This window comes from Cetorhinus maximus, chromosome 24 (genome assembly GCF_964194155.1).
Source record: "Cetorhinus maximus chromosome 24, sCetMax3.hap1.1, whole genome shotgun sequence".
NCBI lineage: Eukaryota > Metazoa > Chordata > Chondrichthyes > Lamniformes > Cetorhinidae > Cetorhinus > Cetorhinus maximus.
This window is the reverse complement of record NC_135902.1, coordinates 51,790,011-51,807,227: the sequence shown is the minus strand read 5'-3', so window position 1 is coordinate 51,807,227 and position 17,217 is coordinate 51,790,011. Positions and strand designations below refer to the sequence as shown.

Genomic DNA, 17,217 nt, shown 5'->3' with positions numbered 1-17,217 from the left:
CCTACATGTTAGCTCAATAAAGGAACATAGGAACAGGAGTAGGCCATTAGGCTCATCAAGCCTGCTCTGCCAAAATGACAAATCACCAAGCACAGCTAGTCACAATTGGACGTGTCCACCACGGCCTTTTCCAAACATGTAGAGCACTTTTTCAACCCTGAAACTGCATCTGCGGTGTTCCAGGCCACCCACATAGCAGGTTCAACTCCCCTTGAGTACTCTGCATCAACCCACATCTCACATCAGGGCAACACCAGCAGGAGATGCGATGACCTCACTGAACACTCTGTGCAGACATCATTTTCAGAATTCAGAATATGGTGAGTTGCAAGTGATGGCTTGCATGATGCGTGGCTAGGCCTCACAATCCCAAATGATGGCCAGTGCTTAATCATGTACATGTGGGATTATTAAGAAGTTACTATGTTGATAATGTGAGAGAACTGAATCTATAGGAGTTTATTATCAGACTTTGATGGAGGGCTAAATTCCACACCTTTAAATGCTCGCGACCATTGAAGCAACTAGCAGCAAGATGGAATCCAAGATGCTTCCAAACTGTGCAAGTGAAAATATATTTACGAGTGCCAAAACTGTATACAATGGTTGTACACCCATGCCTCTTATGTGCCTTCAAAACTTCTTCATCGTTCTTTTTCTAATACTACGTCTAGGTATAGCCCTGACACCCACAGCTGAGATGGAGGCGGCCTGCTGACAGCACAGATGACTGTGATGACTTTGGTTGGCGTCCTCTGGTGGCCTGAGGCCTGGAGAGCCCCGGCCTGCTAAGGGGCCCCTGCACTGTACAACCTCCTCGGCCTGACCTTCTGAAGGTAATGGGGTCACTGGCAGAGGGGAGGTGGCGCAGTAGGGCACCCTTGGAGTGTCCTGGGATGAAGTCTGGCTGACGCTCCTCCTCTTTGTGTGTATCCAAACACACCTCCCTGACTTCCTGAGGAGAAGAGGTGCCTGGAGGGAGGTCAAGGTGCCCCATCCCTCTCTTGTCTAGCCACTGCTGCACGGCACCCATGGCAGAGTACTCCATGGGTAGAGTGCAGACCCGAGTGCACATCCAGCAGCCACTGTATGTTCTGCTGGACCTGGGTCTCCAAGGCGGCCATCACACCTTCCATGGAAGCAGCCAAGCGCTTGCGTGCTGGAGCCACAACAGCAGACAGGACTTGGCAGTCTCCTACAGCCTTTGGTCTAGGCTTCACATGGCCTCTCTGCCTAATGTTCCCCTGCCTGTATCTGCATCTCCATTAGGTCTCATTGTAAAAACCAGAGGATCGCCATCTGCATGGGGGCTGACCAGGGGCCTGATCTCCAGCAGCCCTCTGAGTGTCAGAGACCTTGTCTGTCACTTCCTCCATCAGCTGTGGACCCGTGTCAGTGGTGTGTTCACAAGATTGTGACTCCCGAGCCTACTCTAGAACCTGGACCCACCAAAGTGAAGTCTCTGCACTGAAGGCTGATGATGCCTTCTGGAGCATCATCCTCATGGGTGGGGTTGGGGCTGGTTGAATAGCTGGTCTCTCTTGTAGGCCTCCCCTTCTTTCTGGTACCTGGAATGGAAAAAAGAAAGATTCAATGAATGCCTATGCAGGTTCCTTAACTAAGGCAATGTGCTACTCTGTGAGCACAGCTGACAACTGCAGACTGGAGGCGTCCTCACTGGCTCACTGGGGGAGTCTTATCTCCCCCTCAACACAGGCACAGTCCTGCTCTTTCCCAGCTAGCTTGGCAGCCTACTCCTGGAAAGGGGTGAGGACTTGAATGTCTGGAATGCCACCTCCAGTTTTGGCCCACTCTCTCTTATTGTGGGTAGTTTTGTCCTGCAGACAGACAGAAGGATTGCGTGTCATCCCAATGGTTGCATGAGCAGTTTAGGAGCATGCATGCTTATGGCAGCTCCTGAGCCCTCCCCAATAAGTGATTAACAAGCAGGATGTCATGCAACTGATAGAAGATTGAGAGCATGAAGTGGCTGGCACACATTCAATGCATATGTCCCATCTCCTGCTGTGTCCTGCAACCCAAACTCCTGTCTGACATCACTGTGCACTTGCACACTTACACTGGCTGATGCTCTTATGAGTGTCACTTTGCAGTGAGTAGACAGTGCCACTTACCCTGGTGGAGCACAACGGATCATTAATCTTCTTCCTACCTTGTTGGACAGTTCTTTGGTGAGCCCCACGGGTGCTAACCTCTGCTGCGATCTCCGCTCAGGCCACTGTAGTCCTGGGTGGAGATCCTATCTAGAAGGGCATCCTGCTGCCATCCCTGGGAAACAGCAACTCCTGCCTTTCCTGGACAGCCCGGAGGAGAACCTCCAGAGAGGCTTCACTGAACCATGGAGTCACACGTTGTCTGGTCTGTGACATCCTGGTCTCAGCAGAATCCAAAGCTCCTGGCTTGCAGTGTGTGAATGGCTGTTCGGGTGCCCTTTGAATATGGTGCCTAGATCTTTGACTCCATGAAATAATGACAGGGACAGCGACTTACTGTCTGCCCCCGTCACGAGATTCGCCCAGCAGATGCATATGTAATGAGCTGACTGAGCTAGATCGCACATGTTCAACCATCCTGCACCCCCGCCAAACCACCCCCCCAAGCAGAAATCACTCCTACTTCCACATGTACCACCGAACTTGAACTTCAGAATGGAAAGTTCCAGCCCTCGTGTTATAACTTATCTTACATTTAAAAGTTTCAATCCCCAAACTAAAAGTTAGACTCCTAAGACAAATGGATCATAAAATTAGATATTTGTAACAAGTAAAAAACATGCGAAGAGCTGCTCCTTGGCATGCATCAGCTTTTCACTCCCCACTGATGATTTTCTGATATAAATATAGTCTTATTTTTGGAGATCTATGCAAAGTAGAAATACAAATGCTGCATAAAAATATTTTTTTCTTTCAGCTTTGATCCTGACCCAAGGAGAAGGCATACATTTTGGACCACAATATTAGGAGGTACATTTGTATGGATTGCAGTATACAGTTGTAACCAAGCGCAGGTGCAAAGATACTTGGCTTGCAAGAGTGAAAAAGAGGCAAAAAAGTAAGTTAAACTGATAATTAAAGGTTAAATTTGGGTTCAAAATCAGGAACCAACACCTGATATTCTCCACCCAAAGCCAATGTCTGATACACTTTAAGAGATTTCAAAATGGTACGACGGCTAATAAATACAAACATTTATCTATGTGGAAATGAGTTAATTAAGGGATGGAGCTGAAGTCATAGACTGAGACCAATCCTAATCTCAAAGTCTTTTTCTGTTCACATGCTAAAATTTGAATGAACTTTGCAATTTTAAATAAAGGCAAAAAGGTGCTGGGAAAACTCAGCAGGTCAGGCAGCCTCTGTGGGGGAGAAACAGAGTTTGTTTCAGGTCAAATGACCTTTCTTTAGAAATCTGGAGCAAAATTCTCCGGTTGGCGAGCTGGGGGCAGGGTCCACTCACCGAAACGGGGTGATGTCGGGCGGGCGTCCTGACGTCACCACGCATCATTTAGATTTTCAGTTCAGCGGGCTGTACACCCGTCGAACTGTCAAAGGCCTATTACAGCATTTAAATAATAATTAATTCAATTAGCTGAGCTGCCCATCCAACCTTAAGGTTGGGGGGGCAGGCGAAGAGCCCAGGCAGCCTTCACATTTTTTATGAAACCCCATCCACGGGCGGGATGAGGTTTCATGAAGTGTTTTAAAAATCAATATAAATATTTTAAAAATAATTCTTTCACATGCCCCAGCTCACCAGAGTCACATGAGGGGACGTGTTTTAAAAGTTTTTATTTCCCTTGATTTAAATTTACACATGTCAAACCGATCTTCCTGAGGCACCTCCATGCCTCAGGGAAATCTCAACACTCTTGCGTGAAAGAGCGCAGGGAACGACTCAGGGAATCCCTCCCCCCACCCCCCCGCTCGCATAGGGAGTGCTCAGTGCTTCCAGGCGAGTGTCACGCTGGGCGGGCCTTAATTGGCCTACCCACATAAAATGGCAGCGTGTCCCCGGTCGGGGGCGCCAATCGGGTTTGCACCCGCCCCCGCACGGGTTTCCCCAAACGGGGTGGGGGGGGGGAGAAATTCAGCCCCTGATGTCCGGATGGAAGGTCACACAACCTGAAATGTTAACTCTGTTTCCCTCCACAGATGCTGCCTGACTTGTTGAGTTTTTTAGCACTTTTTGTTTTTATTTCACATTTCCAGCATCCACAGTAGTTTGCTTTTACAATTTTAAAATTAGCAATAGAAATGTTAGCCATTTTCCATTATTTGCAGCATTACAATGTCTCACTAGGATGTACTACAAATTGTATCCTTCTCCTTTGTTCTCACTATTCCAGTATCTCGTTGAGATGTCCTTCAATGCTACAAAAGCTACAAAGAGGAATAGTAACATTTATCTGATATCATCACTGGATATGGTAGTTTGGTAGTTATGTTTCTGGAGACATGAGTTGCAATGGCAGTTTATGAAGTTTTAAAAAGACAATTATATTTGAGATTTAATGTTTGTATCAGTAATGGTGATAGGAAGCTATTGGATTGTCGCAAATACTAACTGATTCACTAATATCCTTGAGGGAAGGAAACCTGTCAGCCTTACCTGGTCTGACCTGTATGTGACTCCAGATACAAAGCAATGTGGTTGATCTTAACTTACCTCTAAAGCGGCCTAGCAAGCCACTCAGCTGAATCACACCACTACAAAGAAGTATCATAAGAATGAAAAAATAGACAGACCTTCACACAGACTGCACAGATTCAAGAAGGTGGTTCACCACCACCCACCCAAGGGCAACAAAGGAGAGGTGAAAAATGCTGACCTTACCAGTGGCACCTACATTCTGTGAATGAATAAATTCAAAAGAATAACCAGGGTAATAATTTGTACGGGATTACATGAAAACTTTGCCTATTGTAAATCGAGTCCTTTAAAAATGAAATTTAAGATATTTCACAATGTGTAGAAAGGATGCCGGTTAGCTTAGATGGCTAGGGTGTGATTTTGAATAGTGCCAACAAGTGCAGGGTTCAACCCCTGCTCTGGCTGAGGTAGACTTGGAACCTGTCTCCTCACCCTGCTGCATAGTAAAATCACAACATTAGCCATGGTTTAGGCAACCCTCAAATAATCAAGGGTGCTACCTAGAGAAGAATGTGTAGAAAATTAAAGGGAACCCAAAGTGAAGTCTTTAAAGAGGATACAATATACAAAGTATACTTTAGCCTGTTTTCTTTATTTCATTTTGAAAACATCTTTCCCTTTACCCAATCTGGTATCAAGTTTTCAAGCCATTCATTCCTCATGAATGCCTGGAACTCATTTTTGGAACCCTCCCTGTTTTTCTAGTCTAATTATAAAGTACCGACAAAGGCTTTTTTATTCTTTCTCTTGCTTGGTACAAGTTTATTGTATATCAATAATGTGATCATGCATTGCCCTCTGGTTAACACCAAGCTTCCTGTAACCAGTGAGTACTGCAGGACATTGTTTATCTCATCAACAATGAGAACGAAATAATCATATAATACTACATGCATTTGTAGTTCATTAGGCCACTTGTTTTGCTGACCCAGTACCACTGCACTTACCCACGCAAAATAGAACTTCTAAACAAGCTCATAATCTGCTTTGATAATTATCTTTTCACATCCTGAGTGGTGACCTCATTTATAAATTAACAATTTCGAGCATAACAAAGTTTCTTCTTCATTTACATTTACAATTGTAGATTTGTTTCTGATAATCCTGCCCTGTAGTTCCACTTGAAGAACTGTATATTGAGCGTATGGATTGGATCAAACGTAACCTTATAAAATACCTCAGTCATATATTGTATATTTAATGACCCACATTAATAAATTATGAATGAAATTCCTACTGGCTAAAGGTTCACACAATTAGGAAAAATGACCTGCCTGGGAGCAATACATCAGGTAATGCAACTCCATTGTTTTCATTCTTATTGTGTGATGCAGTTTTGTGCGCTGACCAATAGTTCTTTCTTATTAACAGGGCTATATGGCTGAACTGGGTTGGTATGCTTGTACTGACACTTGCAGCTTATATGTGTGGCTTGATCATGTATGCCATTTATGAAACCTGCGATCCATTGGAGGCAAAAAGAATCAGCAATGCTAACCAGGCAAGTAAATACATGTTTTTTTAGACCACGACTTTGCGGAGCTGGCTAGCATTGCAGTTTATCATGCTGCCCTTTCATTCTAGCTTCTAGCTTTAAGTCTAGCTCTGTCCAACAGGACAGTGGTTCTCAAATGATTTTGGTTAGAGGAGCCTTTTTCAACTGGATTAGTAATCATGGATCCCCATCCAAATTATTATATGATAGTCATGGAAGTGCTACATATAAAGAGTGTTTTAATAATGTTTCTAAGAAAGCTGGGAAAATACCAAGAAAGCTGAATCTGGGATCAGAGCTCAGAAAACAGGTATTTACTTTTGGATATCAGTGAAATGGCTGTACCTGCTTCTCACCGCAGAGGTTGTCTGTCCTTGATGTCACCCTTAAATGATTCTACATAAAAGCTAACATTCATGTTTCTCAGGGAAAAGTAGATAGAATTGCAGAATGTGGTTCCCCCAAAATACCCATAAAATCCCATGTAATTGAAAAGAAATTTGATTTATTCAGTGTGGCAAAGCAAAAGGCCTACAGATTACTAGGGGACTAGCTGAAAGATAGATACATAGAGTTCTGATGAGATGGTCTGAGATGAGCTTCACAGCTTAATGTGTCTCCTTGAGTGACAGTGCACCAATGCAAGAAACGTTGACCTTCCTCAGGCTGAATTCCAGCTCCTTTTCTTCGAGGTTTTAAACACCGGTTCCCAGCTTTACTTCACCTGCATTCCACAGGTACAATTTTCACCAAAAAGGCACACTTTTCCAGGTCCCTCTCAACTTTGATCCTAGAGTCAGCCTTCTTGGTCTTTTTCCAGCTGCCACACTCCTTTTCCATCTTCCTCTTTTCAACCTGGTCACCTGTACCCATTTTCATGCCACCCCAGGTCACATGGGCCTGCATCAACATACATACCCATGAATTACAGCCACTGTGGGCTCCAACTTCCAGAGTGCATCAGGCAAAGCATGGCTGCACAGAATAAATGGTAGGTGGGTCCTCAGTGTGCTGTAAGGAGTGGGGGGGGGGCCACAACCAAAGGCTGAGGCAATGGCCAGCTCCAACCAACAAGTGAGCCTGTTAGAAATGGCACCCTGCGCAAAAGTGCAGAAAATGGCTGCACTGGCGGTGGCCCACACTCGCATCTCCGCCTCGGTCTGGAACTGACCTCAGTCCCGGCCATTGGACTCGCCCACAACTGTAAACACCACAAACAACGGAGCTCATCACACATGCTATTTTTGATTGTTGTATTGTGAAAAGCTGGCGTTGTGAAATATCAGTTTCATTTTAAATTGCATTCACAACAATGGCTCGACTCTTTTATTTAGTGAATAGTTGAACTACACAGACCAGGATAGTCCCAGGTTCAATCCCCACTATGTTTGATGACTAATCTCAGCCAGGATTTTTCATTTGTGCTCAGTGTCCCTGGATTATGAAGAGGAAAATCCCTTAGGGATCCCCCTCTCTAATTAGCACCAAGAGAAACCTGCTGAAACTGCATTTGTGTGGGCATCAAGAGGGATTGTGTTTGGCTCAGTGCGAATGACTCCACGATTAAATATACATTAAGGCTTGCATATAAATAATGGTCACTTAGATAATGCATCAGAATCAAACCAGTGCTTGTGAACTCAGACCTGAGCTGTGGCAGTGCCTTTAGAAGAAGCTGAAAATATCTTTCTGATAAGTTGGCTTGCACATTTTCTCATCAATACATTCCAGTTCTCCGAACTTACTTCCTAGTTTTCACTGCCTTGTCACACACCTTCCTGGCTTCAAACACCGTATCAAACCTTTTCTTTTGCCTTCACACATCCTCCCTCTCAGTGCCCAGTGTTTTGTCCTCAATGTAAAGTGCTTTGAGCCATCTTCCTGTGTGTAAGGGGTAGAAATACAAATCATTATCATATCTTGTGCCATCACATTGAAAGGAATAAGAGAATTTTATTTGAATCCTTGAACTGAGTGGCTTTTAAATCTAAACCTATATCACCAACTGTGAGTTTCTTTTATCTTTGAGTAATGGTGAAGCTATTGCTTAAGCTCATGAAGAATCAGTAAAATGGATGGGATCATACCTTAGATTTTTCTATTTTTGTGGTACTTTCACCTCTGAGATAGAAAGATTCAAGCCCCACTCTCACTCCAGCATTGAAGTGTGTAATCTAGGTGTAATACTCGGGACAATTTTTTTTTATATGTTGCCTTCTGGATGTAAGGCTGTATTTTATTGCTAAGTAATTGTATTACAATTGAATTTCTTGCTGGTTACTTCAGAAGGAATTAATGAGGGACTATAATTATCTATAGTTCAGTCAGACAAATGTAGACCCATGGAGGTTTATGCGAATGTAGCAGCTTTCATGACCATTTTCTTTCTAACACCAGCCAATGGATTTCCAGATTTATTAAGGGGTTTGCCATTTCTTCCCAGCAGCATTGGCGATCACCCCTAACATAAACTGACTGAAATCTATATCAAAATACAGGTTAAATTTTAAAATATATATATATATACTTAAAAAATTAATATTCTTGAGGGGTTTGCCAGCATTGTAATTTGGTACATTACACTCCAATCCCAGGACTGTGGATTTTAATACAATCCTGATTGGTAAAATGAAACCGTCTATTATGCTAGCTAAGAGGACCATTTGTCAAATGAAAAGGTGTCAGCAGAATCAACCCAGCACCTAGTGGGTTCAAATTTCAAGCCATAAAAAAAAACTAATCCAACTTCATCTTATTAAAAACAAAAAACTACTGCGGATGCTGGAAATCCAAAACAAAAACAGAATTACCTGGAAAAACTCAGCAGGTCTGGCAGCATCGGCGGAGAAGAAAAGAGTTGACGTTTCGAGTCCTCATGACCCTCTGCTGAAGGGTCATGAGGACTCGAAACGTCAACTCTTTTCTTCTCCGCCGATGCTGCCAGACCTGCTGAGTTTTTCCAGGTAATTCTGTTTTTGTTTTCATCTTATTAAAACCGCCGCTCTCTTCCTAGTTCTTGTATACATTGTTATTCTGAGCAACTTCTGTCTTTAGAGTAGAGATCTTTGTTAACAGGTCAAACAGACAATCTAAAGTAAACCAATTTTGTTTGAGATAATTGATTTTTTTAAGCATTTTTTTCAACTGGGGTCAAGTTCTTTTAATTCTGCTACAAAATAATTCATTGATATTTGTTATAATGATACTATGCATCAGTGAGAGGATTTGATCCTTTTATTTGAGGTTAAGATTGCTGATTTGAAAAATATTCATATTCTGTCAGATAAGAAGTTGGCGTTGCAGTGTGCTTGAATTAAATATAGAAAAAATGTAAATGAGAAGACTATGTGGAGAGCTGAGAAAAATATTGCTTAAATATCCTTTTAAAGGATATTTAAGCAATATTTTTCTCAAGGGCAACTAGGGATGGGCAATAAATGCTGGCCTAGCCAGTGAAGCTCACATCCCATGAATGAATTTTTTAAAAGTGATCATATTTGATGTATTTATTTTTGTTGATCCACTTTATCAACACTGACAAATACCAGGAAATATTTAACTTGGTACTGCAGATGTCTAGAATTGTTTCCTTATCAATTCTTTTTATTTTATAATTTTTCTGTAGATGACACCATTACTAGTTTTGGAAATCTTAGCTCACATACCTGGAGTTCCGGGACTTTTTATTGCTAGTGCATTTAGTGGCACTCTGAGGTATGTAATATGTTGCTCTCAATATTAGAATTCACAGAATGTTAGACAAAATAACATTTCAATAAAATACAAGTTTTTACAGAAAGTACTAATTGTGATATAGATACTATGAAAAATGTGAGGATATATATGTTTGGAGAAGGGAAAGAGAAATAGTGGATTATTTATGTTGTACTCTAAGTGATGAGCTGCTGAATTGTACATGGTGATTTCTGAATAGGAAATAAGTCAGTCCATTGCAACTGGAAATTTCCAATATTAGGTGCTTAGGAGTAAATGCACTGTCTCCCAGTGGCTCCAGGGAATGGCGTGGGCACTGGTGGTCCTCTAAGGAATTCAAGGAAATGTAAAAGGAGTCAGAGAAATTCTAGAAAATATTATTAAGAATAAGTAAAGATCAATCAGCCCTTCTAACTGACCTACCATGTTATGATCCATGTACAAGATGTGTTCAAAAGTATTGTTGTCTTCATTCTGTCCTTACATCCTACTTTTTAACAGGACAAAATAATCCACTTAATTTATTTCCTGAATTCCTCAGGCTAATCTGAAATCACTTTGCTAATTTCTATTCTGTTGCACAAGTTAACTGTTGTAATTGTGAAAAGGACACAGTAAAATTCTACTGTTGAAAGTCTTAAATTTTTAAAAACGTGTTAAATCTTTCTGGAAGATTACCTCCCAAGGAGGAGAGGCCAAAAAGGAATATTTATTTACAAAGTAGATAAAAAAAAGGTAACTGAATTTTAAGAACTCACCCCCTGACAAATAAATCTCACTAGCCAATATTGACATGAATATTTGCATTCTACATTCATATGGCATCTGATGTAATAACTCTTGCTTAATTTTTCTTATCCACAGCACAATCTCTTCAGGCATCAATGCCATAGCTGCAGTCTTTGTGGAAGATATTATAAAACCAAACTGGAAATCATGGGGACATTTTTCTGATGGCAAGAAGACATTGATCACAAAGTTTCTAGGTAATCTTTCAACTTCTGAAGCTCCAGATAGAGTTTAAAGTACAGGAAGAGTAATGATATTATTTGCCATGGTATTTTTGCGTCTGCAGCTTGGTTTCGTTATACAGAGTGTAACTAAGTTGGGTAGTTTATATAAATCATGAACAGGACTGATGTAAGGAGTTGTGTATGAAGAACAACCAAACTGTAACAGTTGATCTAGGCATGTTTCAAAGCAGACATATTTCAGCGCCGCTAGTGACTTGTTAACATCAGCAGTCTTGTGTGTAGATAGGTACAGGCAGACATGTATCCCAAAACTATATACAGCCTTTCCATTATGATTTGGAGGAACTAATTTGGAAGGAAGCTGTTGTATTTTTTCTAATAATACTCTAATTCCTGACATAAGTCTGCTATTTGTGCAGTGCTTATGTAAAGTCAGTAGGAAGGAGGGGGTTGAGAATACCACCATTCAGAGTTGGAGTGTTGTTTCAGGATTTTCCAGCCCTGCTGTGGTGGGACCCACCCCTGGGATCCAGCGGGCCGGCCAAAAGTCCAGTGACTTCCAGCAGGTCCGGACGATCCCACCAGCAGGCGGGGCTGGAAAATCCCACCCTGTATGGTTCAGAATGTCTTGCCTGATGTGCGATGAAATGAGGCTTTGCTCCTCCTGTTCCCTTTACCTAGTTGGTATTCTTATGTCAGCCCAAATTAAGTTTTTATGGCAGGCTCATCACTGTTTTGAGCAGCTGTGGGGTCAACTCCCCCAAGTGGGCAAGAAAAAGAAAATCACTCTGGAACCGGCTGCAGTGTAGCCTGGTTGACAACCACCCCAAAGTACAGCCAGAAATGCTTTTTAAGATAAAAGGCACCCCATCTCTAATGCTCTCAATCATTCTGTAATCATTGTTCTAGATGTAAATTAAACAGAATGTGTTGGAAATACTCACTAGGTTAGGCAGCATCTGTGGAGAGAGCAACCGAGACAATGGGCTGGGTTTTCACTCCCAAGGTGGGCAGTGCAAGTCGGGAAATTTCCCAGCTCACCATGGCCATCTTGGGAGAAAGTGCCCCATCAGACCTGATTTTCGCCTGGTGGGAGTGGGCAGGTGCAGGATAGAGCCAACCCATGCCCACTGCTACTCCCTAGCCCCTTATAGCCCCATGCCAACAATGCCAACTCATGCCAACCCATGCCCCTCCATGCACCTTTGCCCTTGCTCCCTCCATGCCAACTCACAGTACCCACCATGGGCAGACCTCAAAAGCCATGTTGAGATGAAATAAAATAAAGGTCTAAACACCTACTACAGCCTTTACCATAGTAAAACAAACACTCATATTCATAAAAGCCCATTCAAAACCTTGAAATCCCCTCAAGTACTTAATCCTGATAAAAACAAACAAACTTGTGTTCATAACCCCATATCAAAGACGGCTAATCCTTGAGTTTATCCAGTGAGCCTTAGCAACCAGGATTACTCCAGATTTGTGCCCTGTACTGTTCCACGTGTGCTGAATGCAGGAACAAATTGATGAGGAGAAATGAAAAAGTAAAGTATCCTAAATATCCACAAACAGTGCTTTTCTGCTGATTTTCTTCTTATTATTTTTAGCTATGACCTTTGGGATTTCCATAATGGTTTTTGCAGGGTTAACTTCTCTCTTAGAAGAAAATGTAATGCAGGTAAACACATGATAAAGTTGAATTATACTAATGGATGTAGTTTAATTTATAAAATTATATTCAACAGCAATATTATTATCCCTGTTGATGTAACACAGTTTTATTTTATCTTCCTCATCAGCTAGTCCGAAGTGTTGATGGGATATTTCTAGGACCCATACTGGGTGTATTCACTTTAGCCGCTTTGTTGCCAAAGAGCAATGCCAAGGTAAGACCTTAAACTGACAAAATCATGCTTAAAAACTTGTTTTAAATACCTTACATTTCAGTACATCAAATTTATGCTTGTAAGAAAATCTATTGGCTTAACATTACATTCATGATGATTCTAGAAATAATAATTCAAGACAGAATTAATAATCACTTGGGCAAATACGGGTTAATTAAGGAAGGCCAGCATGGATTTGTTAAGGGAAAATCGTGTTTAACTAACTTGCTGGAGTTTTTTTAAAGTGGCAACAAAAAGATTTTATGAGGGCAGTGCTGTTGATGTGGAGTACATAGACTTCCAAAAAGGCATTTGATACAGTACCGCACAACAGACTTGTGAACCAAGTTATATCTCATGGAATAAAAGGGACATCAGCCACGTGGTTACAGAGTTGGCTGAGTGACAGGAAACAGAGAATATTGGCTAATGGATGTTTTACAGACTGGAGGAAGGTTTGTTGTAGCGTTTCCCAGGGGTCAGTGTTGGGACCCTTGCTCTTCCTGATATATATTAATAGTCTAGACCTTGGTATACGGGGCACAACTTCAGAATTTGCAGGTGATATAAAACTTGGAAGCATTGTGAACTGTGAGAAGGATAGTGTGGAACTTCAAAAGGACAGAGACAAGTTGGTGGAACGGTCAGACAAGTGGCAGATGAAATTCAATGCTGAGAATTGTGAAGTGATTAATTTTGGTAGGAAGAACATGGAGATATAAAAAGTAGGTACAATTCTAAAGGGGGAGGAGGAGCAGAGGAACCTGGGTGTATATGTGCATAAGTCATTGAAGGTGGCAGAACAGGTTGAGAGCAGTTAATAAAGTATAGAATATCCTAGGCTTTGTCGTTAGGGGCTTAGAGTACAAGAGCAAGGAGGTTACGTTACATTTATATAAAGCACTGGTTCGGCCTCAACTGGAATATTGCATCCAGTTCTGGGTGCCACACTTTAGGAAAGCTGTGAAGACATTAGAGAGAGTGCAGAAAAGATTCATGAGAATGGTCCCAGGAATAAGGAACTTCAGTTACATAGATTGGGGAAGTTGGGACTGTTTTCCTTGGAGAAGTTAGTTGAGACGAGATTTAGTAGAAGTATTCAAAATCATGAAGGGTCTGGATAGGGTATGTAAGGAGAAACTGTCCCCACTGGTGAAAGAATCGAGAACATGAGGGCACAGATTTATGTTAATTGGCAAAAGAAGCAATGGAGACATGAGGAGAAACATTTCATATAGCGAGTGGTTAAGATCTGTAATGCGCTTCATGACAGTATGTGGAGGTGGGTACAGCTGGAGCCTAATGATTTAGTGGTCTGCCTCATGGCTTGCAGGGAGCAGAGAAGAAGAAGAGTGAAGTGGAAGTGCCTGGCTCAGCAAAGGGAGGAGCACCTCCCTCAAGATGAGGGGGCGGCAGGGCCTTCTGTGCACACTGCTGAAGATCCACAGAGACCCGTCACTCGTAGGTGCTTCGCTATACCCAGGGTCTATAGCTGGCGCCTGTCATTCCTGCGGATGACTGAGAACCAGTGCCGCCGAAGACTGCACATGTCTAGGGAACTGGTCGGTCACATATGCCCATCTGCTGCAGGATTTGGCACCACGGAGACATGGAAGGCACCCACTGCCAGTGGTTGTGTAAGTGAGCCCGGCACTTAATTTTTATGCCAGTGGCTCCTTCCAGGGCTCCACAGGTGACCTATATGGGATCTCACAAGCCTCCACGCACAAGTGTATCCAGGAGGTCACGGATGCCGTCTTCACAAAGGCACAGAATTTCGTGCATTTCAACTGGGATCAGGAAAGCCAGAAAACAAGAGCGCTGGGATTTGCGCAGATCTCGGGTTTTCCACAGGTACAGGGTGCCATCAACTACACTCACGTAAGTGCTTAGATCTCCGTGGCAACAAGTAATCAACGATGTCAACCGCAAGGGCTTCCACTCGCTGAATGTTCAGCTGGTGTGCGACCACCACAAATACATCCAACAGGTCTGCGCATGATTCCCAGGGATGAGGCCATCGCACTGGCCGGACAAGACAGGCACACTCAGGAGGTCCTCATAGCCACAAGATTTGTGGAAGATAATAACAAGATGAAGTGAGAACAGTCCTGACATCCTGCCCTTGCATCTGTGAACGTTTGACTCCTGTGTGGCTGATGGCAGCGCACATACCCTCAGTGCTCAGGCTCATGACATGGAGACTCAGTGGAGGCCCTAATAGTTGCTAGATCCCAGGAGGATGATGAAGACATGTAGTGAGGACACTCCATAGATCTTCACATTGCCTCTGTGAGTGTCTGACTCCCATCTGGCTGAGGGAAGCTTGCTTGCGCTCTGTGATCAGGGTCATATCATGGTGATGCAGCTGTGAAATTTTAAATGCACCTGATTTTTTGTCAGCCTTCAGCACCTGACCCCTCCAGGAGCACAGCATCACTGGTCATAGGTGCTGAAGAGATGGGACCCAGCCCCACCTCCAAGGTGCTGAGAGCACACAGAGAGAATGATGGACTCTGTGAAGCCTGACCACGACATTCTGGCAGCAATGACAAACACCAACGAGGTGCAGACATCACTAATGTGTCCAGTGAATGTGAAGGTAGATTCATCACTTTGGTCTGAAGGTTACACACTGCACAGGGAACAGACACCTTATGCAGGAACCCAAGGTTTCACATCTGAGTGACACGAGCATTGCTCATCATAACAAGGAGCCATAGGCAGGGAGACATTCTTGGGAGTTTGTTTACAATAGTGAACATAATGTACAAGTGATTAACACCCATGCCCAGGCTGTGCAACTACATCTTCTTAACTTGGAGGTGTCAGCTGTGGCTCAGTTCATAGCACCCTCGCCTTTGAATCAGAAGGTTGTGGGTTCATGTCCCACTCCCGGAAACCAAGAACTGTGAATGTACTCGAAAGAGTTACAATCTGTGACTGTTGATAACTCAAAAGAGTTACATCTTCTTAACTTGGAGGTGTCAGCTGTGGCTCAGTTCATAGCACCCTCGCCTTTGAATCAGAAGGTTGTGGATTCATGTCCCACTCCCGGAAACCAAGAACTGTGAATGTACTCGAAAGAGTTACAGCTTCTTAACTTGGAGGTGTCAGTTGTGGCTCAGTTCATAGCACCCTCGCCTTTGAATCAGAAGGTTGTGGGTTCATGTCCCACTCCCGGAAACCAAGAACTGTGATTGTACTCGAAAGAGTTACAATCTGTGACTGTTGATAACTCAAAAGAGTTACATCTTCTTAACTTGGAGGTGTCAGCTGTGGCTCAGTTCATAGCACCCTCGCCTTTGAATCAGAAGGTTTTGGGTTCATGTCCCACTCTCGGAAACCGAGAACTGTGAATGTACTCGAAAGAGTTACATCTTCTTAACTTGGAGGTGTCAGCTGTGGCTCAGTTCATAGCACCCTCGCCTTTGAATCAGAAGGTTGTGGGTTCATGTCCCACTCCCGGAAACCAAAGAACTGTGAATGTACTCGAAAGAGTTACATGCGATCTGTTGATAACTTGAAAGAGTTACATCTTCTTAACTTGGAGGTGTCAGCTGTGGCTCAGTTCATAGCACCCTCGCCTTTGAATCAGAAGGTTGTGGGTTCATGTCCCACTCCCGGAAACCAAGAACTGTGAATGTACTCGAAAGAGTTACATCTTCTTAACTTGGAGGTGTCAGCTGTGGCTCAGTTCATAGCACCCTCGCCTTTGAATCAGAAGGTTGTGGGTTCATGTCCCACTCCCAGAAACCAAGAACTGTGAATGTACTCGAAAGAGTTACATCTTCTTAACTTGGAGGTGTCAGCTGTGGCTCAGTTCATAGCACCCTCGCCTTTGAATCAGAAGGTTGTGGGTTCATGTCCCACTCCCGGAAACCAAGAACTGTGAATGTACTCGAAAGAGTTACAATCTGTGACTGTTGATAACTCAAAAGAGTTACATCTTCTTAACCTTCTTCACCCTGCCAGTATGTCTTGGTGCTCCCCCAGCATCCACAGTGGAGGTGGTGGCAGCCTGCTGACTGCTACATCCTGTCTTTGATGACCTTGACGGGCATCCTCTGGATGGCCCCGGCCTGCTTTGGGTGTCCTGTTGTGGGCCAGCTGTACCCTCCTCGGCCTGTGGAGCTGGAGCTGTGGGAGTCACAGGAAGAGGGGATTTGGAACGGCTGGAGTCACCTGGGGTGTCGAGCTACTGGTCCTCCTCCCTATGGGTGCCCAATGGACCCTGGTTGACTCCTTGAGGAGAAGGGAAAGCTGGAGTGAGATCGAGCTGCCCCCCCCCCCACCACTCTTGCATTGACACTGTTGGAGGCCAACTATGGCGTCAGCCATGGAGTTCAGCCCGCACAGCAATGCAGGACCGATGTCCCGGACCAAGGTCTCCATGGTGGCTGCCATCCTATCAGTGTTAACCTCAGTGTTGGCATGCCGGCGCCATCACCTGAGACTGAAGGCAGATGGATTC

The 17,217-nt window shown here is 43.5% G+C and overlaps 1 protein-coding gene across 1 annotated transcript in view; it reads left to right on the top strand.

The window, feature by feature from the left end:
- Positions 1-17,217, top strand: part of LOC144667614 (sodium-coupled monocarboxylate transporter 1-like) — a 64,313-nt gene that overhangs the window by 34,033 nt on the left and 13,063 nt on the right. The window contains exons 10-15 of the mRNA XM_078529079.1: positions 2,932-3,072; positions 6,043-6,172; positions 9,792-9,880; positions 10,745-10,866; positions 12,465-12,535; positions 12,657-12,743. Of these exons, the coding sequence (XP_078385205.1) occupies positions 2,932-3,072; positions 6,043-6,172; positions 9,792-9,880; positions 10,745-10,866; positions 12,465-12,535; positions 12,657-12,743 (640 nt within the window). The remainder of the gene's footprint in view (positions 1-2,931; positions 3,073-6,042; positions 6,173-9,791; positions 9,881-10,744; positions 10,867-12,464; positions 12,536-12,656; positions 12,744-17,217) is intronic.